We start from the raw sequence: 17524 nt of genomic DNA on the forward strand, positions 1-17524 counted from the left end.
CGAGGGACGATACCGCGACCAGCGAGGGCGCATGTTCGTGGTGTGACGGTGCTGTAAGTGAGAAGTTGTAAGTGAGAATGTGTAGGTGAGAAGTTGGAAAAGCTGGTGGTAGAATGGCATCAAGAGCAGCAATATGACGGAGTTGCCTGAGGCATTATCATAAGTATACATTGTCAAAATCATGTAATAAATATTCAATTGCGTCTTTCAATCTAGTAATACTAAAGTGCTACCTCTGTTCCTTACCCTCCTCCTCTTTTAATCCCATCAATCCATGCAGCAAGTAAATCCATAAGTCAAGGCCATCAACGTCGATCAAGCCCTGGAGGTCACTAAAGCTTCCGCTAAAGCACTAAAGCAACTAAACCCTTCCACTAAACCCCCTGCAACCCCGCAGCCTCGCATAGCACCCAAGCAACGCCAAAAGTAAACAGTCGAGAATCGGGCTGAACCACTTTTTTTTCTGAATACATCATCACCATCCCTACACCAACGACCTCTTTTCTCTCTCTCTCTCTTTTTTTCTCCCTTTTCCCCAGTCCAGCACCCACAGCCATGGAGACAGACATAAGAAAGACGTCCTCAAAGGCATCAGCACCCAAAGAGAAGCGGCCCGCGGACAAGGAAAAGCTCAAGGACAAGTCAAAGAGCAAGGGCAAGGACGAATCCAAGGTGCACAAGCTGTCGCTCAAGGGCAGCTCAAGGCTAGTAGCTGAGTTTGTAAGGCTTCTCCCCAGAAACCTCCCTTGCCCAATTTTTTCAGACGCGCAGATGCTAATTGAATCAATTCTCTGTCGTTCAACAGTTCCAATACTCGATACATACGATCCTGTACGAAGACCGACTCCCAGAGAACGATATCAAGCCCGAGACAAAGAACTGATCGCGTCATGACAGATTCCAACGAGGCGTCTACCCAGCCGAAGACTTCACAGCGTACGATACCATTCTCCCTCTCCTCAGAGCTCAATTAATGAACATCATCAGCTAACACCCATCTCCACAGCGTCAAGAAATATGGCCTCAACATGCTGGGTACACAAACACCTCCCTTGCTTCCACCACTTTACTCTCAGACCGACTGACCCTCTCTCGTCTACGCGATTCTAGTCTCGGCCGACGACCAAGTCAAAGCCTACATCAAGAAAATCATGAGCCAGCTCGACAAATGGATGGTCGGCGGCAAAATCTCCAAGCTCGTCATCGTCATCACCGACAAAGACACCGGCGAGCACGTTGAGCGATGGCAATTCGATGTACGTCATACTACGGTCTCCCTCTTTGCAAATTCCTTCCACATACGAGTTCTCCATCATCCTGCACATCTATACATATCTAACAAAGTAACACGACAACAGGTCCAAATCTCAGCTCCAACCAAATCAAAACTCAAACCATCCACAACAGACCCCTCCGCCCCAATCGACGAACAACAGCAACAAGAAAACTCCTCCGCCAACACCACCCTCTTCGCCGACAAAGAAAAGCCCGAATCCGAAATCCAGGCCGAAATCGCCGCCATCTTCCGCCAAATCACCGCCTCCGTCACTTTCCTCCCCCAGCTCAACGGCGACTGCACATTCAACGTCCTAGTCTACGCCGACGCCGACAGCGACGTCCCCGTCGAGTGGGGAGACTCCGACGCCAAGGAGATTCAAAACGGCGAGAGGGTGCAGTTGAGGGGCTTCAGCACGGCAAATCATCGCGTCGATACGATTGTCAGCTACAGATTGGGAGAGTAATGGGATTTAATTGCGATGGAGTATAACTGGATAGAAAGGGGAAGGGTTAAAAGGTAATTGGATCTGTAACATTACGAAGATGAGGCCTTGCATGTCAGTTGGGTCGCCCGCTAGGCATGACGTTGGGCTTCTTATGGCGTTGGACGGGAATGGGATATATCGGTGCATCATAAAGCTTCACGTATCTATCGACACATTTAGTGTGACTGAAGCTGCTGGTAAAATGTTGATGAATATTTCTCTTATTGGTATCCGACTTTCTGTGTGATATTTCATCTATTGGGTTACATTTCCCTCCTCATTCATGAGCCCTCCGAACACACAATCAACAAGCACTACCATGTCCTGGTAGCGCACTAAACGCCGCCTCTCCCATGCACCATCTACTCCAGAGAAGAGTTTCAATCTCTTCTTACGCTCTCTTGAAAAAGTACACGTACGCAAACTTGCGCATTTCTTCAACGTCGTGAGCCTCCACGACCTTTTCGTCGTTGAAAAGCACCCATGTAGGCGTATCTTTGCCTTCTACCGACTTTCGAATAAAAGCGACGTAGTGGCTAATGAATCAGTTAGCTATTGTACTCTATGTACGTGTTGGAAGTAGGATAGGGAGGGAAAAACTCACCCGGCGTGGATACTCGTGCCCTTGTGGCACACAATGGACTGCAGTTGGAACTGTGCTGGGAGTGCTGCACTTCCAGCTGCCTCTTTTTGAGTCGCATCAGCCGCATCGCCTGAGCCCTCGTCTTCCATGATGCCTTGATCATCGGGGTGGCTAAACAGCCATTCAACAGCTCGCTCGACATCGCCGCCCGTTTCTTTCAGCGCCTTCTTAGCCTGGGGAGCACCAAAGCCCATAGCTCCCAACATCTCAATCTTTTCAGGGTCAGCTGTGCCTGCGCCTCTCGATCCAGCGCCCAGGTCAAGAGGCGCATCAATGTCGGCATCATCGAGATGTGCAAACAACCACTCCATGGCGGCATTGGCATCGGAGTTACCTGTCGCATGCAGCGCTTTCTCGGCGCGATTTCGCGGGAAGCCCATGGCCTCAAGCTGTGCAACCGCAGCCGCGTCTGGTACAAACGCCGGGGCTTGGTTTTCGAGCTCCTCTGGTAGGAGTTCTTCAGAAGGCTGAAGTCCCTTGGAGAGGTAGCTGTCCAACAAGAACGGCTCGTCTGGAACAATGACGGGGACATCAAGCTTGATGGGAACCCAGTTCACAACAGCCATCTTTCGTGCATTGACAGCCAAAACGTTGGGGAAAGTCTTGAAGAGGGACTGTTTGGTGAAGCCTGCTTTACTGCCGCATGATGAGCAAGTCAATTCGACCTTTTCAGGCGCGGTAAAGTTGTCTAAGCATTCCTTCAGAGTGACGGACTTGTAGGCATTGGCTGTCTCAGCACCTTCACTTCCGGCATCAAGCTTCACCAATGGTACGTCGAGGAAGATGTTGTCCTGTTCGTTGGAGCTGTACCTGACTTTGTGGCATCCAAGACACTGGAGTCGCTGCTCTAAGACAAATCGAAATTCGGCGGTAGGGTCCTTTTGGCCATTGTGCGGTGATCGGCTGATGAGCTTGAAGAGATGCTGGAAGAGCTCAAATGCATCTTGCTGCCTCATCGTAGAGAACTCTTCGTGCCCTCTTCCTATCAAATGCTTGAACATTGATGGCGCCAATCCTCTCTGATAGGCAACTTCTCCCGATGTCACAGAATTATCAGGCTCTGAATATCGTCCAGATAACAAACCATCGGCAATCTTTCTCAGTTGAGTCTCAAGGTCGGCTGCGGGCTCCTGGACGATCGGAAGATCTCTGTTGGGGCCATAGTAGCGCTCCTGGAAAGAGGGCATATCAAATAAGCACTGAATGATGCTAGCTAGGTAGCAGCTGTTGCCGAGATTCTTCAGCCCAGTGAGGCCAGATCCAAAAACAGGCTTCAGCTCATGGCCATCTTCGGTCGTCATGCTAAAGTCCCATTTGAGATTTTGCTCAATCTGCATCTCCGTCAAGCTCTTCTCGGTCTTTTGTCGCTCGGCGAGAATAATTCCCCAGTGGGCCAGATGCTCGCCCAGCTGGTCGTCGATACGCTCCTCATCGCATCTATAACAGTAAATATCGGCGGTGCCTTCCGGTGTGATAGATCCAAGCTTGACAGCTACGCCATGTCCAGATTCATTAGCGTGGCCCAGAGCGTGGGAATTGCCGTCGACGCCACCCATCTGCTTTCGGCCACAGCCCAGATTGCCACATTCCAGGCAAAGCCAAAGGTTTTCTCTCAGGTCACAGCCTGAGCAGTGGCCAAGGTCGCCTTGCTCGATCTTGCGGGACGGGTGCTGCTGCATGGTCAAGATGTGCTCGCATGACGTGAGCTCCTGCTCCCACGCTTTTACTTCTTCTTTTCGAGAAAAGGTGTGTGCTTTTAGGATGCCGTCCACGATGGGTGCGATTTTAGGATTTGCGATGTCGAGTTCTTGTTGGCATTCGATGCATTTGACACCCAGTACCGTGTTGTATCGGTCTTCTTCTGTCTCGGCGGCGATGGCGAGCTTCGTGATCTTAGCGGGAGGCTCATCGCGGTCGATCGTCTTTCGGGTGCGGCGGATGTTGAGGGCAAGCGGGTGGCTCCAGACGGCGTTGTGAAGCAAAGAGTGTTGTCGTTCGGCAGTGCAGCCACCGTTGAAGCACTGGAGGCAGACATCGAGGCCTCCGGGGTTGTCCTATCGAGGGAAAGAAATTGTGAGTTTCGTCAACGTTGTCGTTTGAAGAGGGAGGATCTGCCAGTTTGAAGCCACATACAATCGAGTCAAAGCATTGTGTGCAATCTTCTTTATATACAGACTGAACAGGAGTCGGCGGCTTGAGCTCTACAATGAATAAAGGTGAGCTCTCACGAGTTTGACAGGGCTTGGAAACAAGCTGAAAGCTGAGAGTTGGCGGGGTAAGGCATTGACGTACCGACAGAATCGAGATGCGGGCACGACATATCGCTGATGGCGGAAAGGGACAATAGATGCAAAAAAGTAAAACAGCGGCACGATGTACAGGGGCAAAGGCTCGTTCCTGAGGCGAAGAAATGACGAAGCGCACGTGTGGTGTTGATGCAGCTTTTGGCGGTTGCTGTGACAAGGCGAAAGGCACCTGCACCTACCGATGCGCTGGGCGAGCGCTATCGATTAGCGGTTAGTGGGTTGCAGCAGCTTTAGGCCTGGAAGCTGTTAGGCTGCCCCTCGATGACGGAGTTTTGGGATCTGGAGGGGCAGCTTAGATAGGACTAGCGCTGCATGGCTGGCAAAAGGCTCTAACAGTGGTAGAACAGTGGCTTGGATGCGCTGAATTGCTACATGTTCCGAATACATTAAAATGGAAGTAGTAGCATCCGTAGCAGTTGTAGCATTAATAGTGGCAATAGCGGTAGTAGAGGTAGTAGCAGCAGTAGCTATAGTAGCAGAAGTATCATCAATAACAGTAGTAGCATCAGTAGCAATAGTATCGGTAATATCTGTAACAGGAGCCCATGCTATAGCTTGAGAATTGCATAGTAAAAGTCATGTTAAGGTGCTGGATAACATTCCCCGGACATGACAAGATGGACTGATGTCTTATCCTAAGAGATAGACGCATATGCATACCTATCTCAGTCTGTTTGATCCAAATCTAAACCACAAGAGCTCATCCTTTCTGTACTATGAGAAGAAGCCCACTGAGCTTCATTGCATTTGTTTCACCGATCATATAAAACCATGGCAGCACCGGCGCAAATGTTGGACCGCGTCGCCACCAAAAAAGCAGCGACTCACCAGCTCCTCGGCGACGTGTCGAACTCCGAGCGGCTGCCCCAATTTCGCGTCCTCTGTCGCCAGGCCACGTGACAATTTCCCGTCTCACGTGCATCTTATCAGATTGATTTCCAATCGCTTTGCGGAGCGTTGACGACCTCTTTACGTACGGCAAACCAATCAGATAGCTGACTAAGGCCAGTCTCAAGCGCCGATTGGCCCCAGGCTCCGACAAGGTCCGAGCTCCACCGCGCTGCACAGACGTAATGGCCGAGAGGGGCGCGCGCGCTGATTGGCCCGCCCGGCCATCGCTGATGAGATGCGCTGCACTGGGCCGAAATCGCCATCCCTGCTTTTTGCGCTGCTGCTTTAAGCGGCGCTTGCTTTCGCCTCTGGCATATTTTCGTCACTCCAAACTCGAATCTTGCCTCCTCAACCTAAACCTCACAAAACCTCACCTCGACTTCAATCTGCTTGACGTCGATTCCATCAATTCGCCTCAAGCACACAAAGCTCAATCATCTCTGCCTCAACACCGAGTTATCGCATCCGAGCAGGCTCTCGATATCTCTCTCGCTTTTTTCATCTTCTCCGCACCAAGACACACCTGCGGACCCCCTACATATATACCTATATTCTCCTCGTTCCACAGCTTCAAACCTATCAAAATGTTCTCCAGAGGACTCCGCGTCGTCTCAAGGCGAGCCGCCATGGCCGCTCCCCTCGCCAGACCAACTCTCGCCCCCCGCCAGCTCGCTCCCATCGCATCCATCGAGGCCCAGCGGTCATATCACGAAAAGGTCCTGGACCACTATGCGCGACCGCGCAACGTCGGCTCCATGAACAAGGGCGATTCTGACGTCGGCACCGGCCTCGTGGGCGCTCCTGCTTGCGGCGATGTCATGAAGCTGCAGATCCGCGTCGACCCCGAGACACAGAAGATTTCCGAGGTCAAGTTCAAGACTTTTGGCTGCGGCTCAGCCATTGCTTCCAGCAGCTACCTGACCGAGCTTGTCCGCGGCATGAGCCTGGACGACGCTGGCAAGGTCAAGAACACTGAGATTGCCAAGGAGCTGTGTCTGCCCCCCGTTAAGCGTAAGTATTAATAATGCGATACCAGCCATGACATAATACTCTGATCTTCACCTCTAGCCCCATATATGATATACATCACATATAGTCATCCAGCCAATGCTAATTTTTGCTTACAGTGCACTGCTCCATGCTTGCTGAGGATGCCATCAAGTCGGCGATTTCCGACTACTACACCAAGAACCCCTCACGGAAACCCACCGACCTGAGCGGCACCAGCATGAAAATGCCCACTGCCGAGGCTGTTGCGGCCTAGAGTGCACCTTCGCCGCCGGCGAAGAGTGACGATGGGGAAAAGTGAATCGCAATGAATATCTTTTATGTCTACGTTTGGGCATATTCTCTTTTTTTTTTTTTTATGCCAGCAATGGTTCGGGATGGGATTGGGGAAGCGAGACAATCACTGAAACTGGGCGTGGGGGTCAAAAGACCAAGAGAAAGAAAAAGAGAAAAAATCGCGGATTGAAACTCTCTCGATATAAAGATGCAGTTCCAGCTTACGCTTTACTTTGTTTCTAATTTCCTTGTTTGTACGGTATCGGAGATGAAGACTGGATCGTGTCCACCGCTTGAAAAAGGCCGAGGACACACTCGCTCCGGCTTTGAAATCAGCCGCTGAGGAGCACTACGGCCGCGAGGGAGAAAAGCTGTAAAATAAGCAGAAAACAAAAATACAACTCTTCAAAAACATTTGATAACCTTTATTGCTCTCATCTCCCTCATCATCTTATTCGTAGTCACAGCTTCTTCATCTGAGTTGCCTCCTTCTCCCCAAATTCTTCATCTCATCTGCCTGCATGCACCCCAGAGCACTTGATAATGCGCTACTGCTCCTTCCAGCCCCCCAATTCACCGTGCCGCGCCACGCGCAAAATGCCGGCGGGGAGAGAAGCAGAATCTAGCAAAAATCTCGCAGCAAGTTCCCCGAGATGTCCGACCCCGATGCCGGGAACACTCCGAATATCTCCAGAGTCCAGACAGTTTACGGGTTATTGGGGAGTGGCATCAACTTGCGGCGTCTGATGCCGCATCATGCCGAAACGAATTATGCTTTCATGTTCGCTGTTCTTGAAAATTTAAGTGAGTGCTAGAATGTAAAAGGTATAACTCGTAAATTGTAATTTTTAGAGCGGAGTTGTTGTGGTGATGGTGTTCATGTAGCAATGGTGATGCATCGTGATGATTTACCAGACAACTTACACGTGAAGAAAGAATTCAACATGAATCGCAGTTTTCACCAACTGTTATAGGCAATACACGAGGTATATCATTTAGAATAAAGAAAGAAAACATAATTAATTGAAATACTGTCTTTTCAAAGACGCCCCCTCGCCTGATGCGCCCCATGCAACCCCATCGGAATCGCAAAATCTGCCTCTGCCCTGCCCAGCTCCTCCATCGTCCTCGCATCCAAACACAGCAAATACGACCTCTCCAGCGCCCCATCCACCACCACCGACAGCAGCACCCCGTCGTCCTCCTCCGTGCCTCCCGGGCGAGGCACGAAAATGGGCTCTCCTGGCGAGTGGCCCCTCGGTCCGCTCCAGATCAAGACGTTCTTTGTGGTGACGTCTGTTTTGGCGAGAGAGTCGGCGAAGATGTAGAGGCCTCTGTTGTTGGTGGTGTAGACGAAGCGATATGGCTTGCCGTTGTGGGCTGGGTGGATGGTGGGCAGCTCGCCGATGTGAGGGCCTGGGATTGTCAGGACTTCTTCAGCTACGGCAGATGCCTTTTCCTCCTTGGATTGCCTTTGTGAAGGGATTCTGAATCGATATCGTGAGAGGCGCTGCTGCATCGACTTATAAAGCTGGTTGTCGAGCATGGCCTTCTTCGTCGCATCGTTTCGGTCCAGGAGGACGTCATAGTAAAACACTTGCATGATATCCGCGTTGTTATACGAGATGGCATCCATGCAGACTTCCGTATGGCTATTCCCATCTTCATCCTTGACCTGCTCCTCAAAGGCATTCACCGAGTGGAAGAAGAAGCCAGCCGGAGTAGAAAACTCAGCCACCACGCCCGTTCCCTGCCTTCGATCAATTACTGCCCACTTACACGGAACAGTCTTGTCAAAGGGCTTCATGGCGTCGAGAATGTTTCTCTCCCAGAGGATCTTCATGCCAGACCATGCGTAATGCGTTGATTGGACGCAAAGGACTACGTAGTTTTCCGTGACAAAGAAGCTGTGCATATAAGCTGCTGGATAGTCCTTGCCTGAGAGTGTGGCAAGAATATCGACACTCCCATCTTTGGCATTGACGCGAAAGACGCGGTACGTCGGAAACCGACCGCCCAGATCCAAGTTGTAATTAAACAAATCTCCAGTGTCGGGGTCACGCTGTGAATGTGCGCAGGAAATTGGCCCCTTCAAACTCGGATGAAGCGACTGCTGTCTGGCTTCTCCAATAGGCTCAAGAGTCTTGGGGTCAAGTTTGCTAAGACCAGCACTGTCGGTAAGGACGTATAAGGCCTTGTCTTTGGACGAATCTCCTCCTTTCACAGTGTCACCGCCAGGCATGTCCGGGACGACCGCAACGTTATTGTTGGACTTGCCACTGGCGAAGACAGTCATGACCTTGCCGAATATGCCCACGCAAGGATCAGCGCGTTGAGCAAATGAGATGCTCGTCTGCCAGCCCTTTTCTTTGATCTCGGCAACGAGGGCATCTGCATGACGACGAGAGGTGTACAGAACTGAAGTGCTATCCTCAGCTGTTTCAGGCGGAATGATGTCGAATCTGTGGCTGTGGGCGATACCATCGAACCAGTGTGAGATCATGTGAGTCCCTCTGGAGGTGTCTTCTACTCTATCCAAGCCAGGCCCGGTTCTGAATAAAGAGCCAGCAGCCCAGGCGGGGATGGAACCTTTGACTGTCAATTGAATTGGGCCACGATGCTCTTCAAGTCCTTCAAACTGCGATGTTATTAGTATTTGCTAGGTGGTTCCTCTGATGAATATATTCAATATTTACCTGAGCCTTTGCCGGCCACTGTTTCCATGCTTGATCTTCAAAGTTGCTTAGCCTGGACTTGATATCATTCTCCTGGTCTTCTGCCGTGCGAGAAAAGATTCCCTCTCTGTTCAAAGCCATATTGGACGAATACTTCTGAATCGGCAATGTTTTGAACAAATAATGCGGTGTCTTTTTAGAACACGTCGGGCGTATAAGAGATAGACGACAGCATAAAGTCCGGCTAGCACGACTGTACATAGCCAGAACTATTGTGCTTGAGGAGTCGACTTTAATAGCCAAGTAACGAATGATACAAACATTATCAGCCTATAAGGGCGTGCTTTCTCTCGTTATATACCCGTCACCAGAGACGCTTCACTCACAAGCTATTAGAGACGAACTACGCGGCCCACCTCGCAAGCCATGCTTGGCTACATGTTGACATGCCTACTTCTTTCCAAAAGCAAACCGCACAACATATCTCGTCTCATGATCTCAAAACAGCCTCGCGTTTCTCCTGGCGCTATTGATTTAGCCTGTGGTTGCTCTAGCATCCAATCACAGAGGATGAAACCAACTCCAGGTGGTGGGATAAGCACATAACAGGCCATGGGAAAGCCAAATCTGCACGGCCGCCACAGCTAATCTTGGCTTGCATGACCCGCTCTCTATTAAGCGAATGCGAGTTGCGAGGTGAAAACTGCCAAGCTGTCAGTGAATCAAGATGGTTGCGTAACAATGTAGTTAGTGTAGCTTTGATCTTATTAACATTCTTACTTTGACATCTTTTTTTTTTAGCAAGCCATGAATTGGAATTGCGGCCATGGCAATCCACCATTGCCATCACCAAGCACGTAAGTCCCAGCACATAGATGAGTAGCACTTACATGTGATGAGTGCAAACGTTGTTGATACCAAATTTGACGAATCGTCTGATGAATTTTGCATTGATAACAGTTGCCCTTTTATCTGTTCTGTATATTCATCTTGAAACTGGCGCGTTTTTGGAAGCTTGTTCTTCAATCTATACGCCTAGCTTTGTCTCTCAACATCCCCTCCATCATTCTCTCCATTTGAAGAGATATGCAGACTGTTTGAACAAGCCACCAGCTACTTTGACGGCAATTGTCCTCTAAAAATCCAGTATAGTATTTTGACCAAACGAGAAGCTCGAGGGCAGCTCGCCAAAACTTGCCCCACCCAACATCACCTCTCATGTCAAATCTTATTTTGACCAACTTGCCGTTTTGGGCAATCAATTCGAGATTGCAAACGACTAGCCAGGGCCACGCTCATCATGATGCATGAACCACATAATAGGGTTGCAGGACATGGCTATCCGCTCTCAAGGCAGCTCGTATTCTTTGAGACGATGGTTTAGATCCTTGGCAGTCAGAGTTGGGGCCTATTTTGGGATGTCAGTTTTATGAATAGCGTGAAGCTGAACGGCTTTTGGTCATGCTTACCAGTCTCCCAGTGCTCGTCTTGGAGTCTCTTTTCCACGAGTCTCTGTCCCAGCTTTTGCATAAAATATTCCCATGTAGCTGAAAATGGAACAGGCGCGGTAAGCAATTCCACCTGCTTCAAATCTGATCACATTTGAACCATCTGAAGCTCGAAGCTATCCACCCGCGAGGGCATAATCGTCGCCAGGACAGCGTAAGAGCTTGTAACATCGTTGCTTGTGGAGGAATCTTTCCTGTAGTTGTCGTATCAGCGTGATATTTGTTTTGGCCGAGTTCAGCTCTGCATAAACCAGTGTTATGCCTCCATCCTCAAGATGGGAAAACACGACCATCCGCCAGAAATTTCTCAATATTCTTCTTCCTCGCTTCAGCCAAAGCGTTCAACTCCACGACATCGACATTCCGAGTTGCAGGCGCATTCGACAGCTCGCCCACCCGGCCGGCAACGCGCGCAAGGAGGAAGCGCATCTTCTCGAGCTCCTTCTCCACGGGACCATCGCGAGTCACGAGATTCTCTTGGACGCCCGCACCGTCTGTGGTCTGGAAGGATTTGACTGTCTTTTGGAGACTTCGGAGTCGTTCAACTCTCTGACGTAGATCTTTGCGTTGTTGGTTAAGATCAAGTAACTGGCGAACTGTGTCGGCATAGCGGGTAGCTTCTAGAGGATAGGCTTCGGTGTCTCTGTCGGATGGCCAGGTAGCAGGCAGTGTCTCTATGGCTTGTTCGTCCACTATTGTCACAGCCGTCAGCTATAGCTCGCTCAATCACCTCCAGCACCTTCAAAGCGTAAGCCATACCTAGATCAAGTTCTCTTCCAATTCCACCCTCAGCATCGTCTGGATTCTCCATCCTGCGCTCGGCATCCCTCGAGTAGACATGGCTAATCTGCTCGGCCACATGTCTGTTTGCCTGAGGCGCATAGACTCGACGAGAGTGCTGCTGGATCGTGCGGTTGAGGCTTGCGACGGCATCTTCGACGATGCGATTCGGGAGCGCATGTTCAGACGCGTCGTTGGAGGCGCGCCAGGCTCGGGACGGCGCAACTGGCTGGGACAGGATGTTCGTCTGCGCAGCGACAAATGTCTGCTTGACTGATGTGATTGTATGGGCCGGAGGCATCTTTGCGGCCAGAATTGGCTGAAAGGAAAGGTGTCGAGGGATGGAAGACAGCTGATGCTGTCATTGAAAACATGTGAGATCCTGGATGGAGCTTCTAGAGCTTACATTCACTGAAAGGAAGCCGCTATGCCGCTACCGATAGCACTAAAAGTGCCGATTTACAGGGGCCAGCCGCAGGGAGCTGGAGGGACTCAATGGCGGGGTAGTCGGGTTGTCGCAGGATCCATAACCGTTCCCAAGCTATGTTCACTCAATGACATGGAAGCTTGGCCATGTAAGCCAATTAGTTGCCAATTTTCATGAATAATAGCTATTCGAGGGAGATCCTGATGATGAGTCATCGTTCTTATCATCTGTGTGATAGGACTTGTCGAGAACCCACAATACTTCTTGTAGATAGACTCTGCATGCTGTATACATGCATCAAGTGCTCAGCTTACAGCAACCCTACACATATACTAGAAACAATAGAGAGCCCATTATTGATGCTAGCTGATCTGATTCCTATGCTTTGTATTCGCGTTATGAGGTGCTTCACGGCAATATTACCTTGGTACTAAGATATAACTGTATATGTGACTGCTGGTTAGCCTCTTCTTTCAATTTCTACTGTGCCTATCTGGATGCATAACCTGGAACGCAAGACAGATGGATATGCATCATCAGAGCAGTGAAACTATGCTCGTTGAAATATCTATAAATGATATAGACTAATGGAGAGTAACATAGACGCATGCCAAATTTTAGCTCAGTTCTCATCTTGAGTTCAACTCATCACTTTCTATGAATGTTCCAATTTGCAAATACATGAATGCAGATACTACCACTAAGACGGAATTTATCAAGACACGCCGTACATCTCCCCAGTATTTGAAGCCAGATACGAGTATACCCTCCTATAAAAAAATTGATTACGAGTAAATATATATATAAGTTTTTTTTGTTTCTATAATTGACTTGATCAACTACCTAGACTCCCATGATGGCTTAGCCATATACGTTTCCATAACGGGATTATCCTATCGGATTTCCTCCACCTGTTCTCATGTAGACTTGGCTGTTTAATATGGATAGAAGAATGCAATTATGTACCAAGTACTAATATGCGAGCTTCTACTACAGCGTGACCAGTTTCTGAACGGATATGATGGACGCCGTGTTTGGGTGAAGGTAGGTAGGTGTGTGTATCCGTTCGTGGTGCATCTGCAGACGCTTGTTTTATTTGCTTGATGGCAGTAAATTCGCGTAGTTTAGATAGAAGTGCATTTGGAATACAAGCCAAACTTTGCTGTTACGCAGCAAATAAACTTGGTGCATCGAAACATGAGCAAAACAACAATAGTGTTGAAAAGAGGTCAAGGGAGTTCCGATCTTCTCTCACCTTTGCAATGACTGCTCTCTTAGTACGAGAGAAGACTGAATTTCATTGGCCACTCAAAACAGCACATATAATCTCACAAGGAATTGCATGTTATATATAAACAGGAACCACTGTAGCTAGAAATCAATTTAAAAATATGAGACTTTATGCAGAATGTTGTAACACTGCAGCTAAGTAATCATCATCCAGCGTTAACGTTGCATTGAATTAGAAGTCGCAAATAGTCTCATGTTGTGCCATGTTGTAAAAGGTCCTTAATATATGCCTTGATAAATCCCCAACTAATTATGAGTGAAAGTCGTCGGATGTACTGCATTCCCAGGCTGGCAGCTGAATGAAAGCTGCATACATGTACCTTTTCCCTCTCGTAACATTGCAAAAGCATACAAAGCCTCATCAAGCCGAGATGGCAGATACAATACAATATTTGTGAGCCTTTTTTCAACGACACAGTACAAAAAGCACATGTGTACACATATGATAAAGATTGGTATCTTTCTTCAGAGCAGTGTGCGAAAGAAGGATCAAGAATACGTGTAAATAAGCATGCATGCGTGTTGGTGGGTTGGGCCCCCATTGGGTCGAAATGTGCATTAGAGCGCTGCATGCCATGCAGCCCTGCTGTCTGCCTATCGTCTGCATTGGATTCTACTCTTCCCATCTCCCGAAATCAATTGAACATCAATTGCATCAAATTCCATCACTGTTGGTGATATCAGCGGAAGAAGAACTACGTTGCGCGCAATAAGAAGGCGAATGTCAGCGCAGCTTCAGCTCCGGATTGCGAGACGTCGCTCACGACCAACAGCATAAATAGCTTCAAGCATTCGTTCCAAGCTGATTAACGTTGCTTTTGCCACTCCGCAGCGAGTCTCTTCATTATCGCCGAAAGACACCTCAAGCGCATCGCAACCATGGCGCCTAGACAAGAAGTCGCCGCTGCATCACCGAGCGCTACACGCCGGCTGAGACTTCAAGCTGAGCAGCCCTTTCGGCGAAACCGAATTTCCCGTCGGAGAGCTCAGCCGCTCTCAAAAAAGACTATCCAATACATCACAGCTCTCTCAGAGGGGCGTGTGTCTTCAATAAAGGAAGAGACGGATACTGAGGCCGAGACCGAAACTGAGGCTGAGACGCGGTGGGAGCGAAGTTCTCGTGGAGACGCAAAGACTTTTTGGGTCGAGCAGCTGTACCGCTATGAGGAGCTGTGAGGCTGAACAGCTATGAAGATGTGTTTCTATTTTGATTTGTGCGGAAAATTCTTGAAGCGAGCGAAAAAGAACATGAAAAAGAGCGTGTATCTGGATACAAATGGACGCGGTGTCAGGTAAGATGAAGGCTGGTTGTCTAAGAGTGTTTAGCTGATCGAGCAATCGGGTGGTTTACGCTGAATGGCCAATGCTTGGGTTGTCTTTCTCTACGGTCTTTTATTTTTTTAGGAACTTGTATTAAACATTGAATATTAACGAATGATGACTCAAAATATAGTTGTTACTGCCACAATGTCTGCTGTGCTGCCATCTCATTTAAGTGTACCTCTGTGCCTCGGGTGCGAATCTACGGTAGGCCAATTTTTCATGATGAACAGGAGAAAGATATTCCTTCAATGCCAGATGATAACCTTCGTCTCAACGTTGAAAGCTTCATACAAGGCTGCCATTCACCCATGCCTTTATACTTGATGCTGTCATTATAACAAAAGCCCGTCCATGGAGGCGGGGCGGCGGAACCCCTCCCCCACCGAGAGGGGCGGCATTTCAGCTTTCTTGCATTGACATACGATTCTTCAGATTCATTTCTGTTTACGAGTCAGCCATACTCAAAAAATATCTGTTTCATCAGGCTGTACCATTCGAATAACTGCCATCATGAAGCCTACCATGGGAGTTGCCATCGTCGGAGGAGGACTGTTTGTCAAGGAATCTCATCTGGTATTCTTCGACCCTCTTCATCATCATCAACCCCTTTATCAACGACGTCATCTTGAAAAATGAGCTAACCATTGCTTCACAGCCTGCCGTTCTCAAGTGCGAGCTTTTCAGCCTCGAGGCCATCTACTCAAGGTCTCTAAAGTCCGCTCAAGAAACAGCAGACCTCGTTCCCGAATCCGTCAAGAAGCCGGATCTCTACGCTGAGGATGCCGGTTCTAACAAATCTTACCAAGACCTCCTTAAGCGAGACGACATCTCAGCCGTCATCATCGCTCTCCCCATCCTCACTCAGCCTTCATTCATAGAGGCAGCCCTCGCCGCTGGCAAGCACGTCCTCGCTGAAAAACCCATCGCCAAGGATGTTGCATCTGCTCGCACGCTCATCTCCAATGCTCAGCGTATCTGCGCCACCAGCAACGCTACCTTTGCCATTGCGGAAAACGTGCGCTTCTACCCAAGCTTTTCCTATGCCGCCAGCGAGGCTGCAAAGTTTGGCAAAGTCCACAACTTTAGCGTTCGTGTCCTGTGGCGTGTTGAGCCGGACAACAAGTGGTACAACACTGCGTGGCGGAAAACCCCTGATTATCAGGGAGGATTCTTGCTTGATGCCGGTGTCCACTGGGCTGCGGCCACGAGGCTGTTGCTCGCTGGCGAAGGGAACAAACCAGAGTCTGTGCAGGCGTTTACAGCGCAAATGTGCGAACATTTGCCACCGATTGACACTCTGAATGCCATTGTCAAAACCCAGACAGGGGGATCGGGCTCGTTTCAGCACTCAGCCGGATCTCTGCTCCAGGCTTTCGAGTGGAGCTTCTCCTATGAGAAGGGATCCGTCAAGATTGTTGGAGAGACTGTCACAGTGAAGCCGCTCGATGGAGAAGAGTCTGTCAAGGAATTCTCCAGGACAAACGGCGTCACTGAGGAGGTCGCCGCATGGGCACAGAGCATCATCGACGGCAAGGTCAACCCTCTGCAGACGCCGCAGCAGGCCCTTGCCGATTTGGAATTCATGGAGAAGATGTTTACGAGCGGAGATGAGAATGGATCGACACAAAAGTATGAGTTGCTGTAATGTAAGAAAATAGGCAATGACGCTAATATCGATATGTACCTATATAATTGCGAACCCATATATACAAAGCAACACCTAATTTCTATCTCTATGGAGGTGGATCAACAAAGGGTGTTGTGAGCAGTTACCGTGAACAGAAGACAACTATGTGACAGCTCATAGCTTGCTAGTCTCCTTGGTAGGAACAACAGGCCCCAGGTTGATCCTGTCTAGTGCCTCTCTCAACTGGGCATTCATCCCATCCTTGGGGGGCCTGCCGGTGGATCTCTCAACAAACACATGCACGAATCCTCCCACAGCTTTGACTTGATCACTTCCCCTCTCAAACAGGGCCACTTCGTACGCGACGCTGGACTTGCCCAGCTTCGTCACACGCACTCCCACCTCCGCCACGGCTGGGTAGGCAATGGACGCCAGAAAGTCTGTATGGGAATGGACTGCCAGGCCGTACTGAGGGGATGAAGGGGGGTGGATGCCACACTTTTCGACAAGATAACTGTTCACCGCGGAGTCGAATCTAGAGTGCCGCAGATCAAACGAAGCAACAAAATTAGCAAAGCTTATACGATCCCCACGGTGTGGTTTAGTTGAGAGTAGCTCTTGTCTCGAGTCAGGTCACAGGGAGTGTGCAGAACGGATAAGAAGCAAAGCTGCTGTAGCGCCCCCATCGATGTTTCGACGTTGCCCAGATGGGATAGGAAACGAATGCACACGAGTAAGTCTTACAGGAAGTTGTACACCGAGTTGTTCATATGATCGTACATGTCATTGTCGTTCCTGTGGCAATGGAAAGACATCATCAACATTGCCTCTTATATCGTACGGGATCTTCCTCGTCCAATAACTTTCCATCTCCTTGGTCTCAAGGACATATAGTCATCATTTTGTGATAGTCACAAATCCAAGGGAAAGGAGACCCATCGAGACCAAAGTGGAGGAGGCGTGGAAGAAGCAAAAACTCACCATCTCGTCCTGTACTCCAGCAGGTA

At 49.3% G+C, this 17524-nt stretch overlaps 7 protein-coding genes across 7 annotated transcripts; 5 read left to right on the top strand and 2 right to left on the bottom strand.

Annotated features, from left to right (window-relative positions):
• Positions 1-555: 555 nt before the first annotated feature.
• On the top strand, positions 556-991 carry TGAM01_v208065 (mitotic spindle checkpoint component mad2; the record flags this gene model as incomplete). Its single annotated transcript, XM_024550240.1, has 2 exons — positions 556-716; positions 898-991. 2 exons carry the CDS (start codon positions 556-558, stop codon positions 989-991), a joined length of 255 nt encoding a protein of 84 aa, XP_024405010.1.
• Positions 992-1028: 37 nt separating this feature from the next.
• TGAM01_v208066 (mitotic spindle checkpoint component mad2) lies at positions 1029-1742 on the top strand (the record flags this gene model as incomplete). Its single annotated transcript, XM_018810719.2, has 3 exons — positions 1029-1035; positions 1111-1256; positions 1359-1742. 3 exons carry the CDS (start codon positions 1029-1031, stop codon positions 1740-1742), a joined length of 537 nt encoding a protein of 178 aa, XP_018656060.2.
• Positions 1743-2154: 412 nt separating this feature from the next.
• TGAM01_v208067 (hypothetical protein) lies at positions 2155-4726 on the bottom strand (the record flags this gene model as incomplete). Its single annotated transcript, XM_024550241.1, has 4 exons — positions 2155-2299; positions 2368-4460; positions 4536-4581; positions 4635-4726. The coding sequence occupies 4 exons, from the start codon at positions 4724-4726 to the stop codon at positions 2155-2157; spliced, it is 2376 nt and encodes a 791-aa protein (XP_024405011.1).
• Positions 4727-6187: 1461 nt separating this feature from the next.
• On the top strand, positions 6188-6867 carry TGAM01_v208068 (iron sulfur cluster assembly protein 1; the record flags this gene model as incomplete). Its single annotated transcript, XM_018810721.2, has 2 exons — positions 6188-6614; positions 6731-6867. The coding sequence occupies 2 exons, from the start codon at positions 6188-6190 to the stop codon at positions 6865-6867; spliced, it is 564 nt and encodes a 187-aa protein (XP_018656062.2).
• A 1059-nt stretch (positions 6868-7926) lies between these two features.
• TGAM01_v208069 (hypothetical protein) lies at positions 7927-9823 on the bottom strand (the record flags this gene model as incomplete). Its single annotated transcript, XM_018810722.2, has 2 exons — positions 7927-9525; positions 9584-9823. The coding sequence occupies 2 exons, from the start codon at positions 9821-9823 to the stop codon at positions 7927-7929; spliced, it is 1839 nt and encodes a 612-aa protein (XP_018656063.2).
• A 4623-nt stretch (positions 9824-14446) lies between these two features.
• On the top strand, positions 14447-14743 carry TGAM01_v208070 (hypothetical protein; the record flags this gene model as incomplete). The annotated part of the gene is made up of 1 exon (XM_018810724.1): positions 14447-14743. The coding sequence occupies one exon, from the start codon at positions 14447-14449 to the stop codon at positions 14741-14743; it is 297 nt and encodes a 98-aa protein (XP_018656065.1).
• Positions 14744-15400: 657 nt separating this feature from the next.
• On the top strand, positions 15401-16535 carry TGAM01_v208071 (oxidoreductase; the record flags this gene model as incomplete). Its single annotated transcript, XM_018810725.1, has 2 exons — positions 15401-15463; positions 15546-16535. The coding sequence occupies 2 exons, from the start codon at positions 15401-15403 to the stop codon at positions 16533-16535; spliced, it is 1053 nt and encodes a 350-aa protein (XP_018656066.1).
• Between the last annotated feature and the right edge of the window lie 989 nt (positions 16536-17524).

The sequence above is a fragment of the Trichoderma gamsii genome, assembly GCF_001481775.2.
Source record: "Trichoderma gamsii strain T6085 chromosome Unknown Scaffold_32.2, whole genome shotgun sequence".
Lineage (NCBI taxonomy): Eukaryota > Fungi > Ascomycota > Sordariomycetes > Hypocreales > Hypocreaceae > Trichoderma > Trichoderma gamsii.